At 44.1% G+C, this 22,395-nt stretch overlaps 1 protein-coding gene across 37 annotated transcripts in view; it reads left to right on the top strand.

Moving 5' to 3' along the window:
• Positions 1-22,395, top strand: part of EPS15L1 (epidermal growth factor receptor pathway substrate 15 like 1) — a 101,286-nt gene that overhangs the window by 20,830 nt on the left and 58,061 nt on the right. For 29 of the 37 annotated variants that reach the window (XR_004525988.2, XR_012331037.1, XR_004525989.2 and 26 more), the window contains exons 2-9: positions 2,301-2,342; positions 2,541-2,630; positions 3,095-3,142; positions 4,781-4,876; positions 5,589-5,651; positions 13,050-13,175; positions 16,637-16,696; positions 20,580-20,813. Coding sequence is in view for 32 of the 37 variants with exons in the window: in XM_073802995.1 (XP_073659096.1) it covers positions 2,301-2,342; positions 2,541-2,630; positions 3,095-3,142; positions 4,781-4,876; positions 5,589-5,651; positions 13,050-13,175; positions 16,637-16,696; positions 20,580-20,813 (759 nt within the window). In the remaining 5 variants the exon portion in view is untranslated. Of the gene's footprint in view, positions 1-1,897; positions 2,017-2,300; positions 2,343-2,540; positions 2,631-3,094; positions 3,143-4,780; positions 4,877-5,588; positions 5,652-13,049; positions 13,176-16,636; positions 16,697-20,579; positions 20,814-22,395 lie in introns of those variants that run through there. The other 8 variants (XM_033853818.2, XM_033853815.2, XM_073802991.1 and 5 more) reach the window with 5 other exon arrangements.

Raw genomic sequence — 22,395 nt, 5'->3', positions numbered from 1 at the left:
TGTGCATGAGTGTGTGTGTGTGTACACACCACAGTTTCTTTATCTGTTCATCCATTGATGAGTAAATATTTAGGTTGCTTTCATGCTTGGCTATTGTAAATAATGCTGCAGTGAACATGGAGTTGTTGTTTGTTTGTTTGTTTTTCTTAGTGTTTTCGTTTCCTTTGGATAAATACCCAAAAATGAAATTGCTGGATCATATGGTAGTTCTGTTTTTAACTTTTTGAAGAACCTCCATACTGTTTTCATAGCAGCTGTACCCATTTGCATTTCCACCAACAGTGTGCAAGGGTTCCCTTTTCTCCACGCCCTCTCCAACACTTTGTTATTTCTTATCTTTTTGATGCTAGCCATTCTAACAGGTGTGAGGTGAGATAGTGTAGTTTTGATTTGCATTTCCCTGATGATTAGTGGTGTTGAGCATCTTTTCACATACCTGTTGGCCATCTGTATGTCTTCTTTGGAAAAATGTCTGTTCAGATGCTCTGCCTATTTTTTAATTGGGTTGTTTGTTTTTTTACTATTGAGTTGTATGAGTTCATGTGGGGTTTTAAACCCTGGAGATCAAACAGGGTGTGATGGTGGACATTGCCATCTAAGTCATAAGAAGCTAAAGGCGACAGCCTCCCCCAGGACGGTATACACAGGGGCCCAGGGCAGGAGGAACCCTCCCTCCAGGGAGCTGCTGTAGCTGTACATTTAGCTCTTTTTTATTTTTGGCTGCGCCATGTGGCTTGCAGGATCTTAGTACGGCAGTGAAAGCGCAGAGTCCTAACAACTGGACCACCAGGGAATTCCCCACTTAGCTCTCATTTCTTCTTATTGGTGTTGTCGCCTTTTGTTTCTCAAGCCATTGGCCTTTACCCTCCTTTCTTGCTTTTTCACATTGTTCTGCCTAGTTTTTTAGCTTTTTCTGCCTTTTCAGGATTTCCCTCTTTCTTTTCCCGTTTTTCTTTTTTTTTTTTTGACTTTCCTCTGCTGCCTTTCAGATCTTTTTGCTCTTTTCCTTCTGTTTTCCTTCTCTCTTGCTGGTGTTCTTGTACTTTCGCTTCTTTCTGCATTTGCAGGTGTTGGCATCCTCCAGAGGAGCTGACTGTAATCTGGGCATTATTTTTAACCTGAAATGACTTTTTACAGCACAGCGGAATGCAAGTGTTGGGCTGGTTCAAATCAGTGATTGTAACTGAAGGGAACCCGCCTCCCCCCAGTTTTATTCATTATGAAAAGTTGCACAACACCATTCAAAGACTTTTAAAATAAACACTGTCATCCCGCCTCTCATGTGGTACTCATTTTTCCTGGCATTCTTCTCTTTACCTGTTTACACACCAGTTCTTCCATAAGATTAAGCATAATGGTGTCTTCTTCACTTTTCTTGCTCACTAAATCAACGGCAAGTTAGCCATGTCCTGCTTTTTTCCCGTCATGAGGTAAAAGACCAACACGTGTAAGCCTTTACAGCTAACATCTTAGTGGCTGCTGAATTCCTACCCCTGCTGGCATACTCCTGCAGATCCCCTCCTCCCCACTGGCGGGTGGCTTGCTGAGGTTGGGAAGAGAGACCGTGACACGGTGGGATGTGTGAGGGTTTGGCCGCCAACCAGGCTGAATCCAGGCGTGGCCTCAATTTGCCGCTTGATCCTAGACTGGGTGGTTACCTTCTCTGAACAGCGACATCTTGGGGAATCTGGAATGTCTGGAACACGGAGTGTCTTCGGTGCCAAGCTGAGGATTTTGAACTTCCTGCCTGTCATTGTGGGAGCAGTCACTGGCCAGCTCGCTCCTGGCGGCCGGGGCTGGTCAGTGGTTTTTGCGCAGCCCTTGGGTGGGCGGCTGGTGGAGGATGAGATGGGTGGGGATGAGACCTGGAGCAGGGAAACCAGTCTGAAGCTTCTGTGACTGGTGATTCATGATGATGTGCAGAAACTCCTGTTCTGGTTCCGGAGCCAGAGAACGATCTCAAAGGATAAGGGTGTCTTTTCCCTCTGAGCTCCTGGACACACCGAAATCCCATCGGTCAGTGAATAGAAAACGGCTCTGGTCTGCTGCTCCTTCCTGAACGACTGTGTTGTTTGTGTTGGAATCGGGATTATTTAAGAGCATTAACATTTCCTTTTTCTAAATCGAGTTAAGTGTGTTATCTCTGAAAATAAACTACAGTCCACGTATAGAGCACGTTTAAAGTGCATAAATTTTGATTTTCATTATTGTGTATTTTAGTGATAAGAGAATTGAGGGACACTTTTTTTTAGAAGGGTTTTGTGTCCACCTTTGACCAATATCTGTGATTTTGTTTACAGATTCCCACTGGAAATCCATTATATGAATCTTATTACAAGCAGGTAAGTTTTCACTAGTGTCTTTTTGGATTGAAATTAGAGTGAGTGACTCAGAAACCACAGCTGTGAATTGCAGCCCAGTAAGGCCTTTCGTCCCTTTCTGTTTCCAAATTATCAGCTAGCAGCCAGTGTCATGGGTAATGCTTTTACCTGCTGCTCTGTTGCTGAAGCCTTGTCTCAAGTGTTGCTCCCCAATTCCAGGTAGACCCAGCATACACAGGGCGAGTTGGGGCGAGTGAAGCTGCACTTTTTCTAAAGAAGTCTGGGCTCTCAGACATTATCCTTGGGAAGGTATGTGATGAATGATAGCGATTTCTGTGGCCGCCCTCAGGGCTCCCCCGGCAGGTGAAGGCCGGCCTGTGCAGACCCCTCTTCATGCGGTCTGTACTTCCCTTGGAAGTGAGCTGGCCATTGTGAGCGTCTCGGGTCTGTAATTGGTAGATCCAAGTGCTCTGATGGCTACTGCCACCCTTTGCTTGCATAGCAGACAAGAGGCCTGAGTGCTCTTGGGATCTTGATAGCTATGGATTTATGTTGGCCTTGGAGCCAGGTGTACCTGGGTGTTCTCTGGGCTCTGCCACGGACCGCTGTGTGCCCCTGGGGGGAGGGAGGGGTGAAAGCTATTCACCTGTTCTGAGTCTGTGGCTGCTGTGGCGTATACATAAGGCCCACATGTAGCGATGGTGGCTCCTGTTTTGTGATTAAACAGTCAATGATCAGTGGTCGCACTCACGAGCATTTTTGTGTTTCCACAGATATGGGACTTGGCCGACCCAGAAGGTAAAGGGTTCTTGGACAAACAGGTATATACCCGTATACACAGAGCAAGTGGAGGGGCTGGGCCAGAGCCCCCAGGCCGGGTCACCTCTCCACTTCCTTCCTCGTTGTCTCCACTGACAAGTATTACTGGTCATAAGTGCGGACATCAGACTGTTAAAACGGGAAGGTTTCATTTTGAAATAAAAGTCTTTTGAACTCTTGGAGCCATCTTTCATGGTTAGCGTATCTGGTAATATTTTGTGTGCTTACAAGCAGTTGAAATGTTTTCAAAACGTTTTATTTTGAAATAACTTCAGACTCTGATGGAAGTTGCAAAAAATAGTTCAGTGAGTTCCCGTGTATCATTTCCCAGCTCTCACCAAACCACACTGCTCAGAAGCCTGACTCAGAGCTGACCAGTTTTATTGATACCTGCACTTTCTTGTGGTTTTTGTTTCTGTCGTATATAGTTCTATGTAATTTCATCACTTGCATAGATTCACGTAACCATCACAACAGTCAGGATCAGAACATTCTCAGACCCCAGAGTCTCCCTCATGCAGCCCATTGGTAGTCACACCCTGACCCCTGGCAACCACTGGTTCCTTCTCTGACATAATTTTGTCATTTTGAGAATGTTCTATAAATGGAATGTTATAGTACTTATGATTTTTAAGTGGTCATATTTTAATTTAGTTCAGTCTTTCCCCAAACTATATTCCAAGGGATGTTGTTCCTGGTGTCTCACTGTCCGTGATCTGACCCGTCGGGAAAGCACCGTTAGCTTTTCCTCCCTCGCTTGAGATTCACAGTACACATCTGGGTGTTAAGGGTTCTGAGGATCTTTGTGTAAGAGAGCCCTGTTAACTTTGCTTAATGCAGTTCTTCTAACCTTACTAATGTCCCCATTTCTCTACACTCTACACGGGCATTCTGTAGACATCAGCTTGAGAAAAGCTGCTCTAGTGCTCATCTCTTTGAAGAAGTTTTTAAAACCATAATTGTGTTTACAGTTTTAAAAAGAGTCCATGTTCTTAGGCCCGTTGATCAATTTAAAAAAAACTAGGTGATGCTACACGAGTCCACTAAGACTGTGGCATGGCCAGTTCTGGGTTAGGAGGAGGGCGAGGAGGAGTCAAGGCCCCTGCTGGCCTGGTTCAGGTCCTTTGTCCTTATGTGGGAAGTGAAGTCCACGTCAGGCCATTGGGGAGTAGGGAGGGTGAGTAGGAGATGCTCTGTTCAGTGAGGCCAGGGGCATCCCAGGGAATCGCGAGTGTCAATTCCCAAACAACTGTGTCTATTTCAAACCATTTTTAAAAAGTCAACGCATATTTGAACCATTCTTTAGACTCTTAAACTGCAGTCTGCTACTTTTACAATCTAGCATTTCCTAAATGTTGAGATTATTTTTGAAAATACATTTATTTGAAAATACATTTATTTGAAATTTTACGGTGTTCAGAAAGCAATGGGCTAAGTCCATTTTAGCATATTCATTTAAACAGTGCTCCCAGGGTGAGACCAGTTCTGCTCAACACTGTAAGTGACTTGCTCACATGTGGTCTTCCTTGTTGAAGTAAACTGAAATCCCTCTTTCCCCAAAGCCCACTGCTGCAGACAGCTCTGCCACTGCCGCTGCCAGCTGGGTGGGGTTTACGCCTCCCCCTTTTTTGGATTTGCAGGGTTTCTATGTTGCACTGAGACTAGTGGCCTGTGCACAGAGCGGCCACGAAGTTACCTTGAGCAATCTGAATTTGAACATGCCGCCGCCTAAGTTTGTAAGTGTCAAAATCCTTCAAGTTCACGTTCTTCTAATATCATCTATTTATCTATCTCTCCATGTTTTCTCTCTCCCTCTTTTTAATTTTTTTTTTAATTGCAGGGAAATTTACATAATCTAAAATTAACTGTTTAAAAATGAACAATTGGGTGACATTTAGTGCATTCACAATATTATGGTAACCATCACTTCTAACTGGTCAGAATATTTTCGTCACCCCAAAAGAAAACTCTACACCCATTAAATAATCATTCCCTATTTCCCCCTCCCCCAACCCTTGGCAGCCACTAATCTGCTTTCTGTCTATGCATTTGCCTGTTCTGGACATTTTATAGAGTCATACAGCTGGCTTCTTTCACTCAGCATAATGTTTTCAAGGTTCATCCACATTGTAGCATGTGTCAGTACTTCATTCCTTTTCGTTGCTGAATAAGATTGCATTGTGCGGTCTACCCCATTTTGTTTATCCATTCGTCTGTTGGTGGACATAATAATTCATGCACAAGGAATTGTTTGCACACCTGTTTTCAGTTCTTTTGGGTCTATACCTAGGAGTAGAATTGCTGAGTTATATGGTAATCCTGTGTTTAACTTTTTGAGGTTTTTCTCCATTTTGAAAGCACTTTGAAATGTGTACCCTTATAGTGAACACATCCTCCAGTAGTAGAATTCTGTGCCAGCTACAGTGCAATGTACCTCTTTCTCCTCAGCACGACACCAGCAGCCCTTTGATGGTCACGCCGCCTTCTGCAGAGGCCCATTGGGCTGTGAGGGTAAGTGACCGGGGAAGGCGCCCCTCGGCTGTCTTTCACATGCAGTCGTTTAGCCATTTATGACGTTCAGAACATTTCATAGGACGATTGTATCATCCACTCTGTTTCAGAGTGAGTATGCCACAGAAGTTGGACAAAATACTTTTCCAAATTAGAGTCTTTGCAAAGGCTATCTATCCCCTTTTCCTATAATTGGGTGTTGCCTACTAAGGCAGTTAGGTAAGTTTCAGATGTTGGACTCTGAAATGTTTACAGTTGAAATCTCGTATTTCTAGGTCATGTTCTGTGGTTTTGCTGCTTGGGTTGGTTAATCAGGATAGAAGGAGAAATTGTGAGAACTCTCAAGCATGAAGACTTCCAGGATGTCTTCGTAGCTTTCTTCGTTATTTCCAGCCAGTTTATGCGTTATAATTCTTTCCTTTCTGTTTTGCTCCTATTGCTTTTTGAAAAGCTTCTCTCAATACTTAATGTGTTCTTTTTAGGACAGGATATTGTGGCTGTAGAGCTGTGTTACTGCTTCTAGAAAGAAAAACGAGTGGTGTCTCCTAATAAGTGCGGAATTTACTCCAGAAGGCAACTTGTGTATGGCTTGGAGACAGTCTCCCAGTAATAAGACCTCCTCCCAACTCACTGTGAGCGGGTTGTCACATTTCCTCACTTTTATCTGGTTTAAATACTGACATTAATAGCAGTCCTGCTATGAAATAGACACCCCTCACCCACCCCCCCAGCCCCAAGTGCTTTTTTGTCCCTTTTTATGGGGTTGGTGTGTTCCCTCCTTGAAAGGGTTTATATGGGAGAGGTCGGGTGCAGGGACAGGGCAGGAAGAGGCCTCAGGTGACTGAGGGGTCAGGAAGTTGCCTTTGTGAGCAATCAAGCATGTTGCTGCAGTACCGAAGGATTTCTTTCTCTGTAGTCCAATTGCACGGCGCCTACTTTGAAAAGCAGCTGCTTTGTTGTGAAAATGGTGCCAAAGGGATCTTATTATTCCTTGAACCATTTCGGCCCCTTTCTGGCAGGAACTGTGTTGAGGCCTCAAGAGAAGAGCTGGCGGCTGAGGAGCCTGTGAGGCCTTGGAGAGGGGAGTTGGGGCAGGAATGGCACTGTGGTGGGGCAGAGAGCTTTGCAGTCCATTCAGAGAAACGGTGACAAGTGTTAATGTTCTTTTCTGTGGTGGAAGTTCCTGGGCTTCCTGAAGCCTGAGCCAGCGAGTCTGACAGATCCAGGGAGAGTTCCACACTCCAGGCGGATGCAGGGAGTTGGGATTCTCATTGCTTATGGTGACTCGAGTACACAGTGTCTGCTTGTGCTCTGATTTGTTTTTTCTCTTTTTTTTAAAAAAATTGTGGTAAAATACACATAATATAAAGTTCACTATCTTTTTTAAAAAAAATTTTTATTTTTGGCTGTGTTGGGTCTTTGTTGCTGCACATGGGCTTTCTCTAGGTGAGGCAAGCAGGGGCTACTCTTCGTTACGGTGTGCGGGCTTCTCATTGTCGTGGCTTCACTTGTTGCAGAGCATGGGCTCTAGAGTGCAGCCTCAGTAGTTGTGGCGCACGGGCTTAGTTGCTCCACGGCATGTGGGATCTTCCCGGCCAGGGATCGGACCTGTGTCTCCTGCATTGGCAGGCGGATTCTTAACCACTGTGCCACCAGGGAAGCCCTGTATGTCTTCCTTGGAAACATGTCTGTTCAGATCCTCTGCCCATTTTTTAATCAGGTTGTTTTTTGATATTGAGTTGAATGAGTTCTTTGTATATTTTTAGATATTAACCCCTTATCAGATAAATCATTTGTAAATCTTTTCTCCCATTCAGTAGGCTGTCTTTTCATTTTTGTTGGTGGTTTTCTTTGCCGTGCAAAAGCTTTTAAGTTTAATTAGGTCCCATTTCTTTATTTTTGCTTTTGTTTCCTTTGCTTTAGGAGACAGATCCAAAAAAAATATTGCTATGATTTATGTCAAAGAGTGTTCTGCCTATGTTTTCTTCTAGGAGTTTTCTGGTTTCTGGTCTTACATTTAGGTCTTTAATCCATTTTGAGCTTATTTTTTTATGTGGTGTAAGAAAATGTTCTAATTTCATTCTTTCACATGTAGCTGTCCAGTTTTCCCAGTACCACTTATTGAAGACATTGTTGTTTCTCCATTGTCTATTTTTGTCTCCTTTGTCTTAGATTAACTGACCATAAGTGCATAGGTTTATTTCTGGGCTCTCTGTTCTGTTCCATTGATCTTTGTGTCTGTTTTTTGTGCCAGTACTGTACTGTTTTGATTACGGTAGTTCTGTAACATCAGTTAGGGAGCTTGATATCTCCAGCTCTGTTCTTTCTCAAGATTGTTTTGTCTATTTGGAGTCCTTTGTATTTAATACAAATTTTAAAATTATTTGTTCTCATTCTTTGAAAAATGTCATTGGTATTTTGATAGGGATTGCGTTGAATCTGTAGATTGCCTTGGGTAGTATGGTCATTTTAATAATATTAATTCTTCCAATCCATGAGCACGATATATCTTTCCATCAGTTTGTGTTGTCTTCAGTTTCTTTCATCAGTGTCTTGCAGTTTTCTGAGTATAGATCTTTTACCTCCTTAGTTAGATTTATTCTTAGATATTTTATAGTTTTTGATGCAACTGTAAATGGGATTGTTTCTTTAATTTCTCTTTCTGATAGTTCGTTGTTAGTGTACAGAAATGCAACAGAATTCTGTATATGTTGCATCCTGCAACAAATTCATTGATGAGCTCTAGTATTTTTTTGGTGGTGTCTTGAGGATTTTCTATGTATAGTATCATGTCATCTGCAAACAGGGACAGTTTTACTTCTTCCTTTCCAATTTGGATTCCTTTTATTTCTTGTCTGATTGCTGCATCTAGGACTTCCAATACTATATTGAAGAAAAGTAGCAAGAGTGGGGGCATCCTTGTCTTGTTCCTGATCTTAGAGGAAATGCTTTCAGCCTTTCACCATTGAGTATAATGTTTGCTGTGGGCTTATCATATATGGCCATTATTATGTTGAATTATGTTCCTTCTCTACCCACTTTCTGGAGAGTTTTTATCTCAAATGGATGCTGAATTTTGTCAAAAGCTTTTACTGCATCTATTGAGATGATCATATGATCTTTATTCTTCAATTTGTTAATGTTATGCTATTGATATTGAACCCATCCTTGCATCCCTGGAATAAATTCCACTTGATCATGGTGTATGATCCTTTTAATGTATTGTTGAATTTGGTTTGCTAATATTTTATTGAGGATTTTTGCATCTATATTCATCAGTGATATTGGCCTGTCATTTTCTTTGTCTGGTTTTGGTATCAGGGTGATGCTGGCCTTGTAGAATGAGTTTGGAAGCTTTCCTGCCTCTTAAATTTTTTGCGGTAGTTTGAGAAGGATAGGTGTTAACTCTTCTTTAAATGTTTCGTAGAATTTGTCTGGTTCCTGGACTTTGTTGGGAGTTTTTAAAATTACTAATTCAGTTTCATTACTGGTTATCGGCCTGTTCACATTTTCTATTTCTTCCTAATTCAGTCTTGGGAGAGTATACATTTCTAGCAATTTATCCATGTCTGCTAAGTTTTCCAATTTGTTGGCATATAATTGTTCATAGTAATCCCCTATTATCCTTTGTACTTCTGTGATGTCAATTATAATTTCTCCTGTTTTATTTCTGATTTTATTTATTTAGGCCCCCTTTTTTTTTTCCTTGATGAGTCTGACTAAAGGCTTATCAATTTTGTTTATCTTTTCAAAGAACCAGCTCTTACTTTCATTGATCTTTTATATTGTCTTTTTGGTCTCTTTTTCATTTATTACTGCTTTGATCTTTATTATTTCCTTCCTTCTACTAACTTTGGGTTTTGTTTGTTTTTCTTTTTCTAGTATCTTTTGGTGTAAGGTTAGATTGTTTGAGATTTTTCTTGTTTCCTTAGGTAGGCTTGTAGCACTATAAACTCCCTCTTAGAACTGCTTTTGCTGTATACCATAGATTTTTAAAAAAATATTTAAATTTTACTGGAATATAGTTGATTTACAATAGTATACCACAGAATTTGGATCACTTTGTTTCCATTTTCATTTGTCTCCAGGTATTTTTTGATTTTCTCTTCGATGTCTTCAGTGACCCATTGGTTGTTTAGTAACATATTGTTTAGAATGCATGTGTTTGTGTTTTTTGCAGTTTTTTTCCTGTAGTTGATTTCTAGTCTCATACTGTTGTGGTCAGAAAGACTGATATGATTCCAGTCTTAAATTTATTGAGACTTGCTTTGTGCTGTAGTGTGTGATCTGTCCTGGAGAATGTCCGATGTGCACTTGAATGTGTATTTTGTTGTTTGGGGATGGAATGTTCTATATATATCTATTAATTTCATCTGATCTAATGTATCACTTAAGGCCATTCTTTCCTTACTGATTTTCTGTTTAGATGATCTATTGATGTAAGTGGGGTATTAAAATTCCCAATTATTATTGTATTACTGTCAATTTTTCCCTTTATGTTAATATTTGCTTTAGGTATTTTGGTGCTTCTATGTTGGGTGCATATCTGTGTTTACAATTGTTGTATCTTCTTGTTGGATTGACCCCTTTATCATTATGTAATGCCCTTCTTTGTCTTTTGTTACAGTCTTTGTTTTACAGTTCTTTTGTCTGATGTAAATATTGCTACCCCAGCTTTCTTTTCATTTCCATTTGTGTGGAATATCATTTTCCAACCCCTCATTTTCAGTCTGTGTGTGTCTTTAGATCTGAAGTCTCTTAAAGGCAGCATATAGATGGGTCTTGTTTTTTATCCATCCAGCCACTCCATGTTTTTTGATTGGAGCATTTAGTCCATTTACATTTAAAGTAGTCATTGATAGGTATGTACTTATTGCCATTTTGTTCATTATTTTCAGTTTGTTTTGGTAGTTTTATTATTGTTGTTCCTTTTTTTCTTTTTTTTAAATGCATGCTTTTCTAATTCTTGGTGGTGTTATTCCCATTTTTTTTTAATTAAATTTATTTATTCATTTTTGGCTGCGTTGGGTCTTCCTTGCTGCACGTGGGCTTTCTCTAGTTGCGGCGAGCGGGGGCTACTCTTCGTTGTGGTGCGCGGGCTTCTCATTGTGGTGGCTTCTCTTGTTATGGAGCACAGGCTTTAGGCACGTGGGCTTCAGTGGTTGTGGCACACGGGCCAGTAGTTGTGGCTCATGGGCTCTAGAGCGCAGACTCAGTAGTTGTGGCGCACGGGCTTAGTTGCTCCGTGGGGTGGGATCTTTCCCGGACCAGGGCTCAAACCCATGTCCCCTGCATTGGTAGTCGGATTCTTAACCACTGCGCCACCAGGGAAGTCTGAGTTCCTTTTTTCTTCTGCTCTTTTCCCTTGTGATATGGTGACTTTCTTTAGTGTTATGTTTGGATGCTTTTCTCTTTTGTGTCTATGTAGATCCATTATAGGTTTTTGGTTTGTGGTTACTGTGAGGTTCATGTATAACAACGTATGCATAGGTGAGTATTTTAAGTTGATGCTCTCTTAGATTTAGAACGCATTCTAACAATCGTACATTTTTACTTCCCCTCACCACATTTTGTTTTTGACATCGTATTTTGCGTCTTCTTATTTTGTGTTTTTCTTAACTACTTATTATAGAAATAGATGATTTTACTGCTGGTCTTTTAACCTTCCTACTAGCTTTATAAGTGGTTGATCCCTGCCTTTACTGTATGTTTGCCTTTACCAATGAGATTTTTTTCCTTTCATAATTTTCTTGTTTCTAATTGTGGCCTTTTCTTTTCCACTTAGAGAAATCTCTAGCATTTCTCATAAGGCTTGTTTAGTGGTGCTGAACTCTTACTTTTGCTTGTCTGTAAAACTCTTTATTTATCCTTCAAATCTGAATGATAATCTTGCTCGGTAGAGAGTATTCTCGGTTGTAAGTGTTTTCTTTCAGCACTTTGAATATATTGTGCTGGTTCCTTCTGGCCTGTAAAATTTCTGCTGAAAAGTCAGCAGAGTTTTATGGGACTTTGCTTGTATGTAACTACTTGCTTTTATGTTGTTGCTTTTAAGATTCTCTCTTTATCTTTAATTTTTGCCATTTTAATCATGATGCCTTGGTGTGGACCTCTTTGGATTCATCTTATTTGGAACTTTCTGTGCTTCCTGGACCTGGATATCTGTTTTCTTCCCCAGGTTCTGGAAATTTTCAGCTATTTCTTGAAATAAGCTCACTGTCCCCTTCTCTCTCTCTTCTCCTTCTGGGACCCTTATGATGTGAATGTTAGTATGCTTGAAGTTGTCCTAGAGGTCCATCTTAACCATTTTTAAGTGTATAGTTCAGTAGTGTTAGACACATTCACGTTGTTGTGTAACCATCACCACTGTCCATCTCTAGAACGTTTTCATCTTGCAGAATAAAACTCTGTCCCCATTAAACACTAACTTTCCATTCCCCCTCCCCCAACCCATGGCACCCACCATGCTACTTTCTGTCTATTAATCTGAGTACTTTAGGGACCTCATGTAAGTGGAGTCATAGAACATTTATCTTTTTGTAACTGACTTATTTCATTCTGCGTAATGTTTTTGTGGATCATCCATATTGTAGTGTGCATCAGTGTTTTATTCCTTTTAATGGCTGAATAATGTTCCATTGTATGGATGGACCATTTTGTTTATCCATTGTTCCATTGATGGACACTTGTCGAGAGTATTTTCCTAGGGCTCCCAGTGGCTCCAGCTTGTGGTCAGAGTGGTGAGAGGTTTGCCATATCCTCACTTCCCCTTGCCACAGGCTTTATTTCCATAGGAGGGCAGACTGGAGGCCCCTGCCCAGACCCTCCTCCTCACTGACAGCTCCCTTTACATGCTGCCCGCATTTTGCATTTCAGAATGGTAGAGGCTGCTATTCTGCATTGCAAACCCTGCCCAGCCCTTCACTCTGTTCCTGAGGAGCTTTATTATTTATTTATTTTTTATTGTCAGACACAGAGGACTTCTTATGCTTAAAGTTGGTTTTGATAATTAGTTGCTTACATCTTTGGTTTATTTTTATATTTGGTTCTTTAGTTGTTTAAGTTCTATGGATTGATATCCAGATTTCGTTCTTCGTTCTTTCATCTTTCTCATCCTAGTGAGCTAGGAGGTAGGTAGGAATGACCTTGGTCTCCCAGGCATCCCCTGTGGCAGAGAGTGAAGCCCAGCTCCTCTCTCCCCTGTTGATCTTGGCCACCAGATCCATAGTCACCAGAGGGCTGTATCCTTCTGGCTAGAGTTCACTCTGGAAGTGCAGTAGGACAGTCCTGTACTCTTAGGTGAGCCCAGTGCTGTGTCCTTGCCCATTTTCAATCAGCTTCAGGCCAGGGCTCATTTTGGACTCTCACACTTTTTCACTCAGGCTGTTTCTTTCCAACTAGGTAGAAGAAAAGGCAAAATTTGATGGAATTTTTGAAAGCCTCTTACCCATCAGTGGTTTGCTTTCTGGAGACAAAGTCAAGCCAGTCCTCATGAACTCAAAGCTGCCTCTTGATGTCCTGGGTAGGGTAAGTGGTTCTCTCACACCGGGCACTGCTGCTGAGTCCAGTCAGCCCCATGCTCACCCCCCACAGACACTTCGAGGTCTTGCTGCACAGCCATGCAGTGTTGGGTTTCATAAGAGCCAACATGGGTGGAGCAATTGCTGCAGTTGGGCTGGCTTGGGGCCTCACAGGGTGCAGCTCACAGAGGCTCCCCAGCACACATGGGGAGCAGCCTGAGAAGTGCACTCACTACCCAGGGCTCGGGGCAGGCAGAGCTGGGACTCAAACCCAGACTGTGATTTCCCCCTCTGCATTGTGCTTCTAGGGGAAGAGTATGGGCATATATGTCTGTATTTCTTTTCTATTTTTAATTTTTGTTTTTTCCTGCCTAGGAACCTAAGGTAAAGGTACTTTCAATTCTGCTGCAAGTTTAGATAAAATTTTATGCATTCCCCCCATTTTTATTAAAAAAAAAAGCCTCAGTTTTGTTCCTATTAAATACAAGTTTTTTAGATACAGGTTTCTAAACCAGACTGTTTTCCTTCTAATGTTTGCGTTATGGCCCCTCATGTTTGCTCTGTGCACAAAGCCCAGTTCTGCATGGCTATCTCTGTGCTGAGTTTCCCGCTCTGGGTCGAGAGGGGATGGATGTTGTCATCTCTCTGGATGGAATTGCTGGTGTGGCAGGTGCAGACGTAGAGCAGGAGGGTGGAGCATGGTCCCTGCTGCCCCAGGCCACGCCTGTGGGTCTGGCTCATGACATTTGGTAGAACCATGGGGAAGGGTGCAAATTCCTACCCACTTGGATTCACCTAATAATTTTCCTGTTTGAATATCACTTTTGCAGTTACTGGCCCATTTGATAGGATCCAGATAGGACTTTGTTTTGAAATGAGGCCACTAAGAAAGGGGATCTCACAGATCCCTTTGTCTTCTTTTTGGCTGTGGTGTGGTGTAGACGGAGGCCTATGATGGGGACCCACGCTGATCACCAGTGGTCTTTATGAGGCAGGATGGGGTGATCTGTTCCTGCACAGTGTGACAGTTCTTCAAAATACCTGAAAGTTGGGTGTAATAATGTTGTAGAGCCAAATCCTGAACAAGACAAAGAGATCAACAGAGGTGGAGTGTGCTTTATTAGAAAGGGAGCTACGGCTAGGAAGGGTGAGTTCTGCAGATCTTCCACCTTGGCTCCAGGTCTTGTCCACAGGGGTCACTTCTCATCTACTCCTCTCTCGGTCTCTCCCTCCCTCCAAGCATCAACCCACACGTGCACCCGTTCATGCATGCATGCGTCCGTATGCATGCATCCATGTCCATGCACCCATCCATCCATGCATGCATCCACATTCACGCACCCATCCATGCATGCGTGCATTCACACCCATGCATGCATCCGTGTCCATGCACCCATCCATCTGTGGTATGTATCAATGCACTCAGGCATCCATCCTTGCATCTGTGCACACACTCATTCACCTGTGCATCCCTGTACCCACGCATTATGCATCCATTTAGTCATTCAGAAGCATTTTTCGGAGTCTGCTCTGGGCCAGCTTTGTACTGAGCACTGGGAAAATGGGGATGAAATTAAATACAGTCCAGGAGATCAAATAAGTAAGTAATAGTTAAGATCTTGGTATTTATTGAGGGCTTAGTATGTGCTAGATCCTATTCTAGCGCTTTGCAGGAATGAAGTCACCAGGTACTTGCAACTACTTTGTTATGAATGGTGTCACTTCCATTTTCCATGTGAGGAAATGGGGGTCCTTCAGAGTGGCTGGTTAGTCGCTCAGGGTTGCATGGAGAAGGGAATGAGGTCCTGGTGGTCCCCAGAGCCTGCACTCTTCCCTGGTGCTTACCCCCGCCCGCCCAACCATTGCCTCCCTGATAATCACGGTTCTGCTTGCTGGGGACAGTGGTCGAGGGGGAGGTTCCTGACCCGCCAGAGCAGAGGGGTACAGGGCAGGCAGGGAAGGCTGCCTAGAGTAGGTGCCCCTGGGTTGTAGCCTTTAGAGGGAAGGAACAGGTTGCAGATGACGGGTTGAGAAGGCCAGGCACAAGACAGCATGAGCAGAGGCAGCCTGGCACGCTGAGTACGGCTGATATTCTCACCAGGCGGTTCTACTCCCGGGGGATGTAGAGCAGTACCTGGAGACATTTTTGGTTGTCCCACCTGGGTTGGGTGTTACTGATATCAGGTAGGTTGAGGTCATGGTTGCTTCTCAGTATCCTATAATGCACAGGATGTCCCACCACAGAGATGATCTGGCCCCGAATATCAGTGGTGCTGTGGCAGGGGAGGACTGTGGAGTTAGGAAGGCCTGTATGTGCCGTATTTTGGGGAACATTACTTTTCTGAGATTCTGCTTCTTAAATTGAGACCAAAGACGTAAAACACTCAGCCGAGTGCCAGACACCTTCAAAAGGGCATCCATATGCTTGAGGGGACTGCGAACAATTTGAAGTCCCTAGAGATCAAGGTGGAGTCCCAGGAGACTGGGCTGGGGTTGAGGGACCAGCTAAGGGCACAGTGGTCTCCATGTGCACAGGGACTGGATGCCGTCAGCAGGGTGAGGTGGGGTGAGAGTGCATTCTAGAGCAGGTCCTGTGGTTACCCTGGGTACAGGACTAGAGGCAGGGAGGCCAGCTGGAAGCTCTGGCCTCTGTGGAGTGTTGGAGAGGCCCAAGCCAAGGACACAGCAGCAGGGGGTGAAGAGGAGGGTCCACATGTGAGAAACATCCCTGGGCTGAAGATCCTAGTGATTGATTGGGGGCGCGGGTACCAGCATATGTAGCATCACAGATGGACCCTGGGCTTCTGCCTGGCTCTGGGCACTGGTGCCATGTGCAGCACTGTCCAAGTCAGACAGGCTTCTGGTCCTGGCGGGCTGACTTGGGTCAGGAAGCTAGTGCCTTGGTTGTACTTTAGAAAACCCAGCACACAGCCTTTGATCCATGCCTGCCTTGTCTTTCAGGATGCTAGGTCGGCCTGGCATATTTTGTGGGATCTTTCTCACCATCCACTGATAGGGGAGAGGAGACAAGATCCCACAGGCCTACTCAAATGCATTCCCGTGGCCCTGCCGTGAATGGGGGCAGGGGCTAGATGTGTGTGTGTCTGTGTGTGTGTGTGTCAGTCAGTGGGGGCGGGAAGGCGGGCTTGTGTTCAGAGCAACACCTGCACCAAAACCAAAGAATCTAAAAATCAGGGTGGACGTGATTACAATCATGATCATTTGTTAGAGAAAATGAATGTTAATATGGTGGAAAGGATCTTGGAATTGACAGTATTTCATTGGATGATGGTTTTTCAGAGAACCTACAGACTGGTTCTTAAATGCATTTTGATTGCCTTGTCTTAACCCTGGTGTGCAGTCAGAATCTGAGTTCTGGTGGGCATGCGTGCTGCCACACAGGCCCTTCCTCCCAGCAGTCCCTTGGTACCGCCCCCCGCTAAGCCTTGCTGCTCTCTTCCCTTGCAGGTCTGGGACCTCAGTGACATCGACAAGGACGGGCACCTGGACAGAGATGAGTTTGCCGTGGTAGGCCCCTGCTGTGACTCTCTTTTCCCACTCTGCTGAGGAAGCAAATGTGCAGCTCATGTGGGGGTTTCTTGTTTAATTTTTTTAAATGTTTATTTTGACATAATTTGGGTGTAATTTGACAGAGAATTCTTTCGAATCTTCACTCAGATTCCCCAGTGTTGCTGTTTTACTACACTGTTTTATCCTTCTCCCTCTCTCCCTCTCCTCTCCCCTTCCTTCTCTCCTTCTCTCTCATTTGCATATGAATGTATACATGGATATGTATACACAATTAATTTTCCCTTTGAACCATTTTGAAGTAAGTTTCAGACATGGGCCTTTTCATCCTGAAATACTTCAGTGTCTGTATCCCCAAACCAGAGAATTCTCTTGCATAACTGCTGTCCAGTTCAAAATCAGGAAATTGACATTGTCTAATTTATTACGGTATCTATTATGATAGGTTATATCATATATGTTATATATTAGTATATCTATTATTGTATTAATCTATTATCTAATCTAAGGATATTATTCACATTTTGCCAGTTGTTCCCAAAATGTCCTTTATAGTGAAAGAGACTACAGCCTCGTGTTCTTTTTTTTTTTTTTTTTTTTTTTTTTTGCGGTACATGGGCCTCTCACTGTTGTGGCCTCTCCCATTGCGGAGCACAGGCTCAGCGGCCATGGCTCATGGGCCCAGCCGCTCCGCGGCATGTGGGATCTTCCCAGACCGGGGCACGAACCTGTGTCCCCTGCATCGGCAGGCGGACTCTCAACCACTGCGCCACCAGGGAAGCCCCAGCCTCGTGTTCTTATAATCTAGATCAGCTCCTGCGTCTGTCTTTGTGTCTCATGGCCATGTGGGCATTTTTAAGGCCAGTGGTGTGTAGTGTGTCCTTCGGTGTGGGGTGGTCTGCTGTTTCCTGATGATGATCCAGGCCATGCACTTTTGTGTGGCAGGTCCCCACCGAGGTGATGCTTGTTCTCCCCAGGGCACATGACATCGATAGGACATGTGATGTCTTATTCCATGTCTTACTACCTTGATGTCAACCTTGACCCGACCTTGATCAAGTTTGGGGTGGAGGCTTCAGGATTCTCTCTTTTCCTTTGTGCTCAATCTTTCATGAGAGACACGTGGAGACTGAATACCCTGTTACCCCTACAACTCTCACCCGCTAGTTCTTGCATCCTCCCAGGAGTCTCACCTGAATCAGTCAGGTTTCTGGTAGTTGCCAGATGATGATTTTCTAATTCTGTCATTCCTTGCACATCTTCTAGCTGGCCTTCTACTGTAAGGAACTTGTTCATATCAGGGTGGACTTATGGATGTGTCCTCTGTTCTCTGTTCCATGGTTTATAATCCTTTACTGGCATGATTTATTTTGCCCAGTGGGAGTTCCTCCCAGCTGACTCCTTTGTCATTTGGTCACATCATATCATTCTTGAGCACTTGCTTACTTTTGGCACGATAGGATTTTCCTTGCTCTTTCCTTGCTCTTTTTTCTTGCTCTCTCAGCTCCGTCATCAGCCATTTTTCCAGGGACCCCCAGTTCCTTATAGTGGAGAATGGTATTAGAAACCAGGATCTGGGCACTGGGGTGCTCAGTGCCCCTGCGATGCCACTGCTTCCAGACCTTCTCAGCAGACAGAGCTGGGAAGTAGGCATATGTGTAGACATGCCCACCGGGTGCCCTAGCAGCCTGCCATCTACTTCCACGTCTGCTTCTGTTCATGCCAGAGCCCTGACACTCCCACCCTCTTCTCCTTTTAGCAGCAGTGCTAGATCTATATGAGGATTGGGGCTCTTGTGTCCTATGGGCTGCCTTCCCATTCAGCTGCCCTCCCTCCACACCCCCGTAGCTCACCATTCACCTCTCCCAGCTGCCTGCTGCACTGACTTTGCCTGGCTCTCACCTCCCCACCCTGGGCCCATGTCATTCTGTCCCTCTTTTTCTTTCTCCCTTCCCCTCTCCTTACTCACATCTTTGATCTTTCTCTCCCGTTCATGAGATTTATTCACTCATCTCATTCCATTAAATCTCAAAGTAGAATAAAGTAGCCCCTTGTAGATAAGGACAATGCTGTAATAAACAGTAATTAAGTTCAAGCAGAAAAAAAAAAAAGCTGGGAATTCCTAAGTCATAGAAAACGATGAACTATATCCATATCCCTAAGGTACATCTTCTGTTTTAGGAATTTTAAATGTCTTTAAAATGTGATTTTACAACATACAAATGAATGAAAGCTTGTTATTATCTTACTATACTATGGTGTAAAGCCTTTGAGATTTTAAACTTCTAGGTTAAATTTAAACCATTTGCCAAGGAAATTATCAATTTCTCTTACAATTCCACTCATAATCCCTTACACCCCATAGTACTCAGTTGTGTTTTTTTCCCCCACACATCGACTCTGTTTTGCCTTTTTTACTTTGAGCATTTTCCATGTTTCTCCATCATCCTGTTCTTTTCACTAGCTGTCCATTATTATTTTTTTTATTGTGGTAAAATACACATAACAAAATTTACCGCATAACAAAATTTACCATCATAACCATTTTTATTTAGTTTTTAAAATATTTATTTATTTATTTGGCTGTGCCTGGTCTTAGTTGCGGCACGTGGGATCTTCATTGCCGCGTGTGGGATCTTCGTTGTGTCATGTGGGATCCTTTTAGTTGCGGCATGTGGGATCTAATTCCCTGACCAGGGATTGAACCCCGGCCCCCTGCATTGGGAGCATGGAGTCTTAACCACTGGACCACCGGGGAAGTCCCATCATAACCATTTTTAAGTGTACGGTTCAGTGGTATTAACACATTCACATGGTTGTGCAACCATCACCACCATCCATCCCCAGAACTCTTTTCACCTTGCAAAACTAAACCTCTGTCCCCATGAAACACTAACTCCCCATCCCCCCTCCCCCAAGCCCCTCATTATTTGTTTTTATATTTCTTTTGATGGCATTTGACTTCAGGTGTTAGTTAGTATCATTGAACTGCCTTTGGGGTGGTCTCCAGGAAGGGGTGATTGGCCTGGAGTGAACCCAGGAACACGCCTCTCTCCTCATAACCTCATGAGCCCTGAATTTCTACTTTTGTTTTTATCATTTCTCATCATTTCAGCCAAGATTTATATTCTTTTATAAGTGGGTCTTAGAGTTGTGTCATTTTGTGTTTCTTTTCATCACTAGCTGAGTTTGGCATTTAGTACAGTTTTTAAGTGACTGTAAATTTTTACCTGTGTTAATGATCTGTTGGTAGCAACTTAAAGACTAGTTTGAAGTGGGGGGGGGAGGTTGTCATTTTGGTTTTGTTTTGTTACTTTTTAAAATAGACTTTTCAATCCTTGTTTTAGACAAAGTTTATTTTCCCCTGCCTACCTCGAGCAGGAGAGCCACCTGTCCATCCTCAGCACACACGCCCTTTTGGGTAGTTTTGTGTCTCCTGAATATCTTGAGGTACATGCAGCTCTCATGGTGTGCCTTTTTTTCCCCTTCCAGTTTTCTTGAGATGTAATTGACAGACAGCACTATATAGGTTTAAGGTGTACTATCATGGTGAGTCTGTAGACTTCCACGTTCCATTACTTTGAAAGTCGTCAGACCTGGAGACAGTGGCCTTGCTATGTGGTGAAGGGACATGTGTGGAGTCTGGCATGATTGTATTCCTTTTGTACTCATTTCAGTCTCTCGTGATTAAACATACGTCTTAGAAAATTATGCATTGGCAGTGTAGCTCGTCAGAAAGGTTTATTTTTACTGTGTTCCATTTGGAAGCAACCTCAAAAAGAGCAGTCTTCATCACATCACTGCAGCCCCTGAAAGAGCTGCCCTCTGCCCACCCTGGCCCTGGGCCTTGCCACCTGAACGCCGTTCTCTTTTGTGCTCACAGGCCATGCACTTGGTGTACCGAGCCCTCGAGAAGGAGCCTGTGCCCTCCGCCCTGCCCCCATCCCTCATCCCACCGTCCAAGAGGAAGAAGACGGTGTTCCCGGGAGCTGTGCCTGTCCTGCCTGCCAGCCCCCCGCCGAAAGACAGCCTCCGCTCCACGCCTTCCCACGGCAGCGTCAGCAGCCTGAACAGCACTGGAAGCCTGTCTCCCAAGCACAGTATCAAGCAAACACAGGTACGGTGCCCTCTGCATGCGTGGCCACGTCTCCGAGCAGCTGTTTGCACTGCTGTGTAGAGTGCCAGCAAGATGTTTCTCAGCAGCACGTAGTTCGTGACCCAAGAAGGGTAAAGTGTGTGATTAAATTAAATCTTTACAATAGGTGTCGTAGTCCTCTCTGGCTGCTGTGACAATGCTGTAGACTGGGTGGCTTCTAAACAGCTGATATTTATTTCTCACAGTTCTGGAAGCTGGAAATCCAAGATCGAGGTGCCGACAGATTCGGTGTTTGGTGGGGCAATTCCTGGTTCACAGGTGGCCGTCCTCTTGCTGGGTCCTCACATGGCGGAAGGGCCATGGAAGCTCTCTGGGGTCCCTTTTTTAAGGGCACTAATCCCATTCGTGAGGGCTCTGTCCTCACGACCTAATCACCTCCCAAAGGCCCCACTTCCTAATGCCATCACAATGGGGCTTAGGACTTCCAGCGTATGAATTGAGTGGGGGGGGGGGCGGGGGGGGACACAAACATTCAGACCATAGCAACAGGGATTCAGAATTAAGTTTCTCATTCACTTACACATAAATACCGCCTTTCCCCAGCACTACTCACCCCTCTGCCCCTCCTGCCTCGGGCAGACCCTCTGCTGGGAGGGCGTGTCCCCAGATTGCATACTGAGGCACCTGGCGTCGTGAGCCTCTGCTCACGGGGCACCTCATCTGGGGAGCCTGGTGTGACCACACCCTGGACCAGCCACCCTCTACCTGCTCTCTTCTAGATTTCCCACAGCTGGCCTGTTATGTGGTTAATTATGTATCATGTGTCCAGTTCCCCCCCAAACCCCCGCCATTAGCTTCATGAGAGCAGAGTTCGTTCTTGGTTATAATCTCAGCATCTAGAAGAATCTCTGGTACTCTGATGCTCATTAAAAATATGTTGAGTAATGAGGTAATTAAGGGAGGTATCCATCTCGTGTTAGGAAGACAGGAGGGGGCTCCAGCTCTCCATGTGACAGTATCTTATATGTCAAAAAAGACGTTTCTTGTTCTTGGAAAGGCAGCATCATAATGGGCTCTTTGTAAAAGGGTACCTTGGAGATTGTCTAAAACGTGCAAGGACGTGAGTTACATGTGGAATCATGCTTTACTTTCTACCTCATTTGTGGTTTCAAAGCCAAAGCAATGAGTTGTGACAAGAAGGCCAGCCAGCACCCCATGCAAGTTTGGAATATGATAAAAATGAAAACAAGAAAGGCGTAATGAGACTGATTTCTCTTGATAGTGACATAATTTTAAAAGTTAAATATTCGACTTGCAAGGCTCATTTTCAAGGAGCTTATCACATCCTAGAGTAAAAAAAAGAGATCAGAGAGGGTCGATGAGGCTTGGTCATAGGGGCTAACACAACTCCCCTCACCACTCTGGCCAGTTGGAGAGGCGTGGCCTCTGGTTGGTGAGTTGTATGCGGCTCTCTGTGAAGGAGCCCAGCCTCAGATGGCCCAGCCTGGGCACCTTTGCCAGCTCACCAGCCGTGCCCGGCACTTCCTGGGGGTGCTGCAGTGACTGTGCGATGGGCCCCTGCCCTCTGTGGGGAGACAGACGA

The sequence above is a fragment of the Tursiops truncatus genome, chromosome 3 (genome assembly GCF_011762595.2).
Source record: "Tursiops truncatus isolate mTurTru1 chromosome 3, mTurTru1.mat.Y, whole genome shotgun sequence".
NCBI lineage: Eukaryota > Metazoa > Chordata > Mammalia > Artiodactyla > Delphinidae > Tursiops > Tursiops truncatus.
This window is presented reverse-complemented; position numbering and strand designations above follow the sequence as displayed.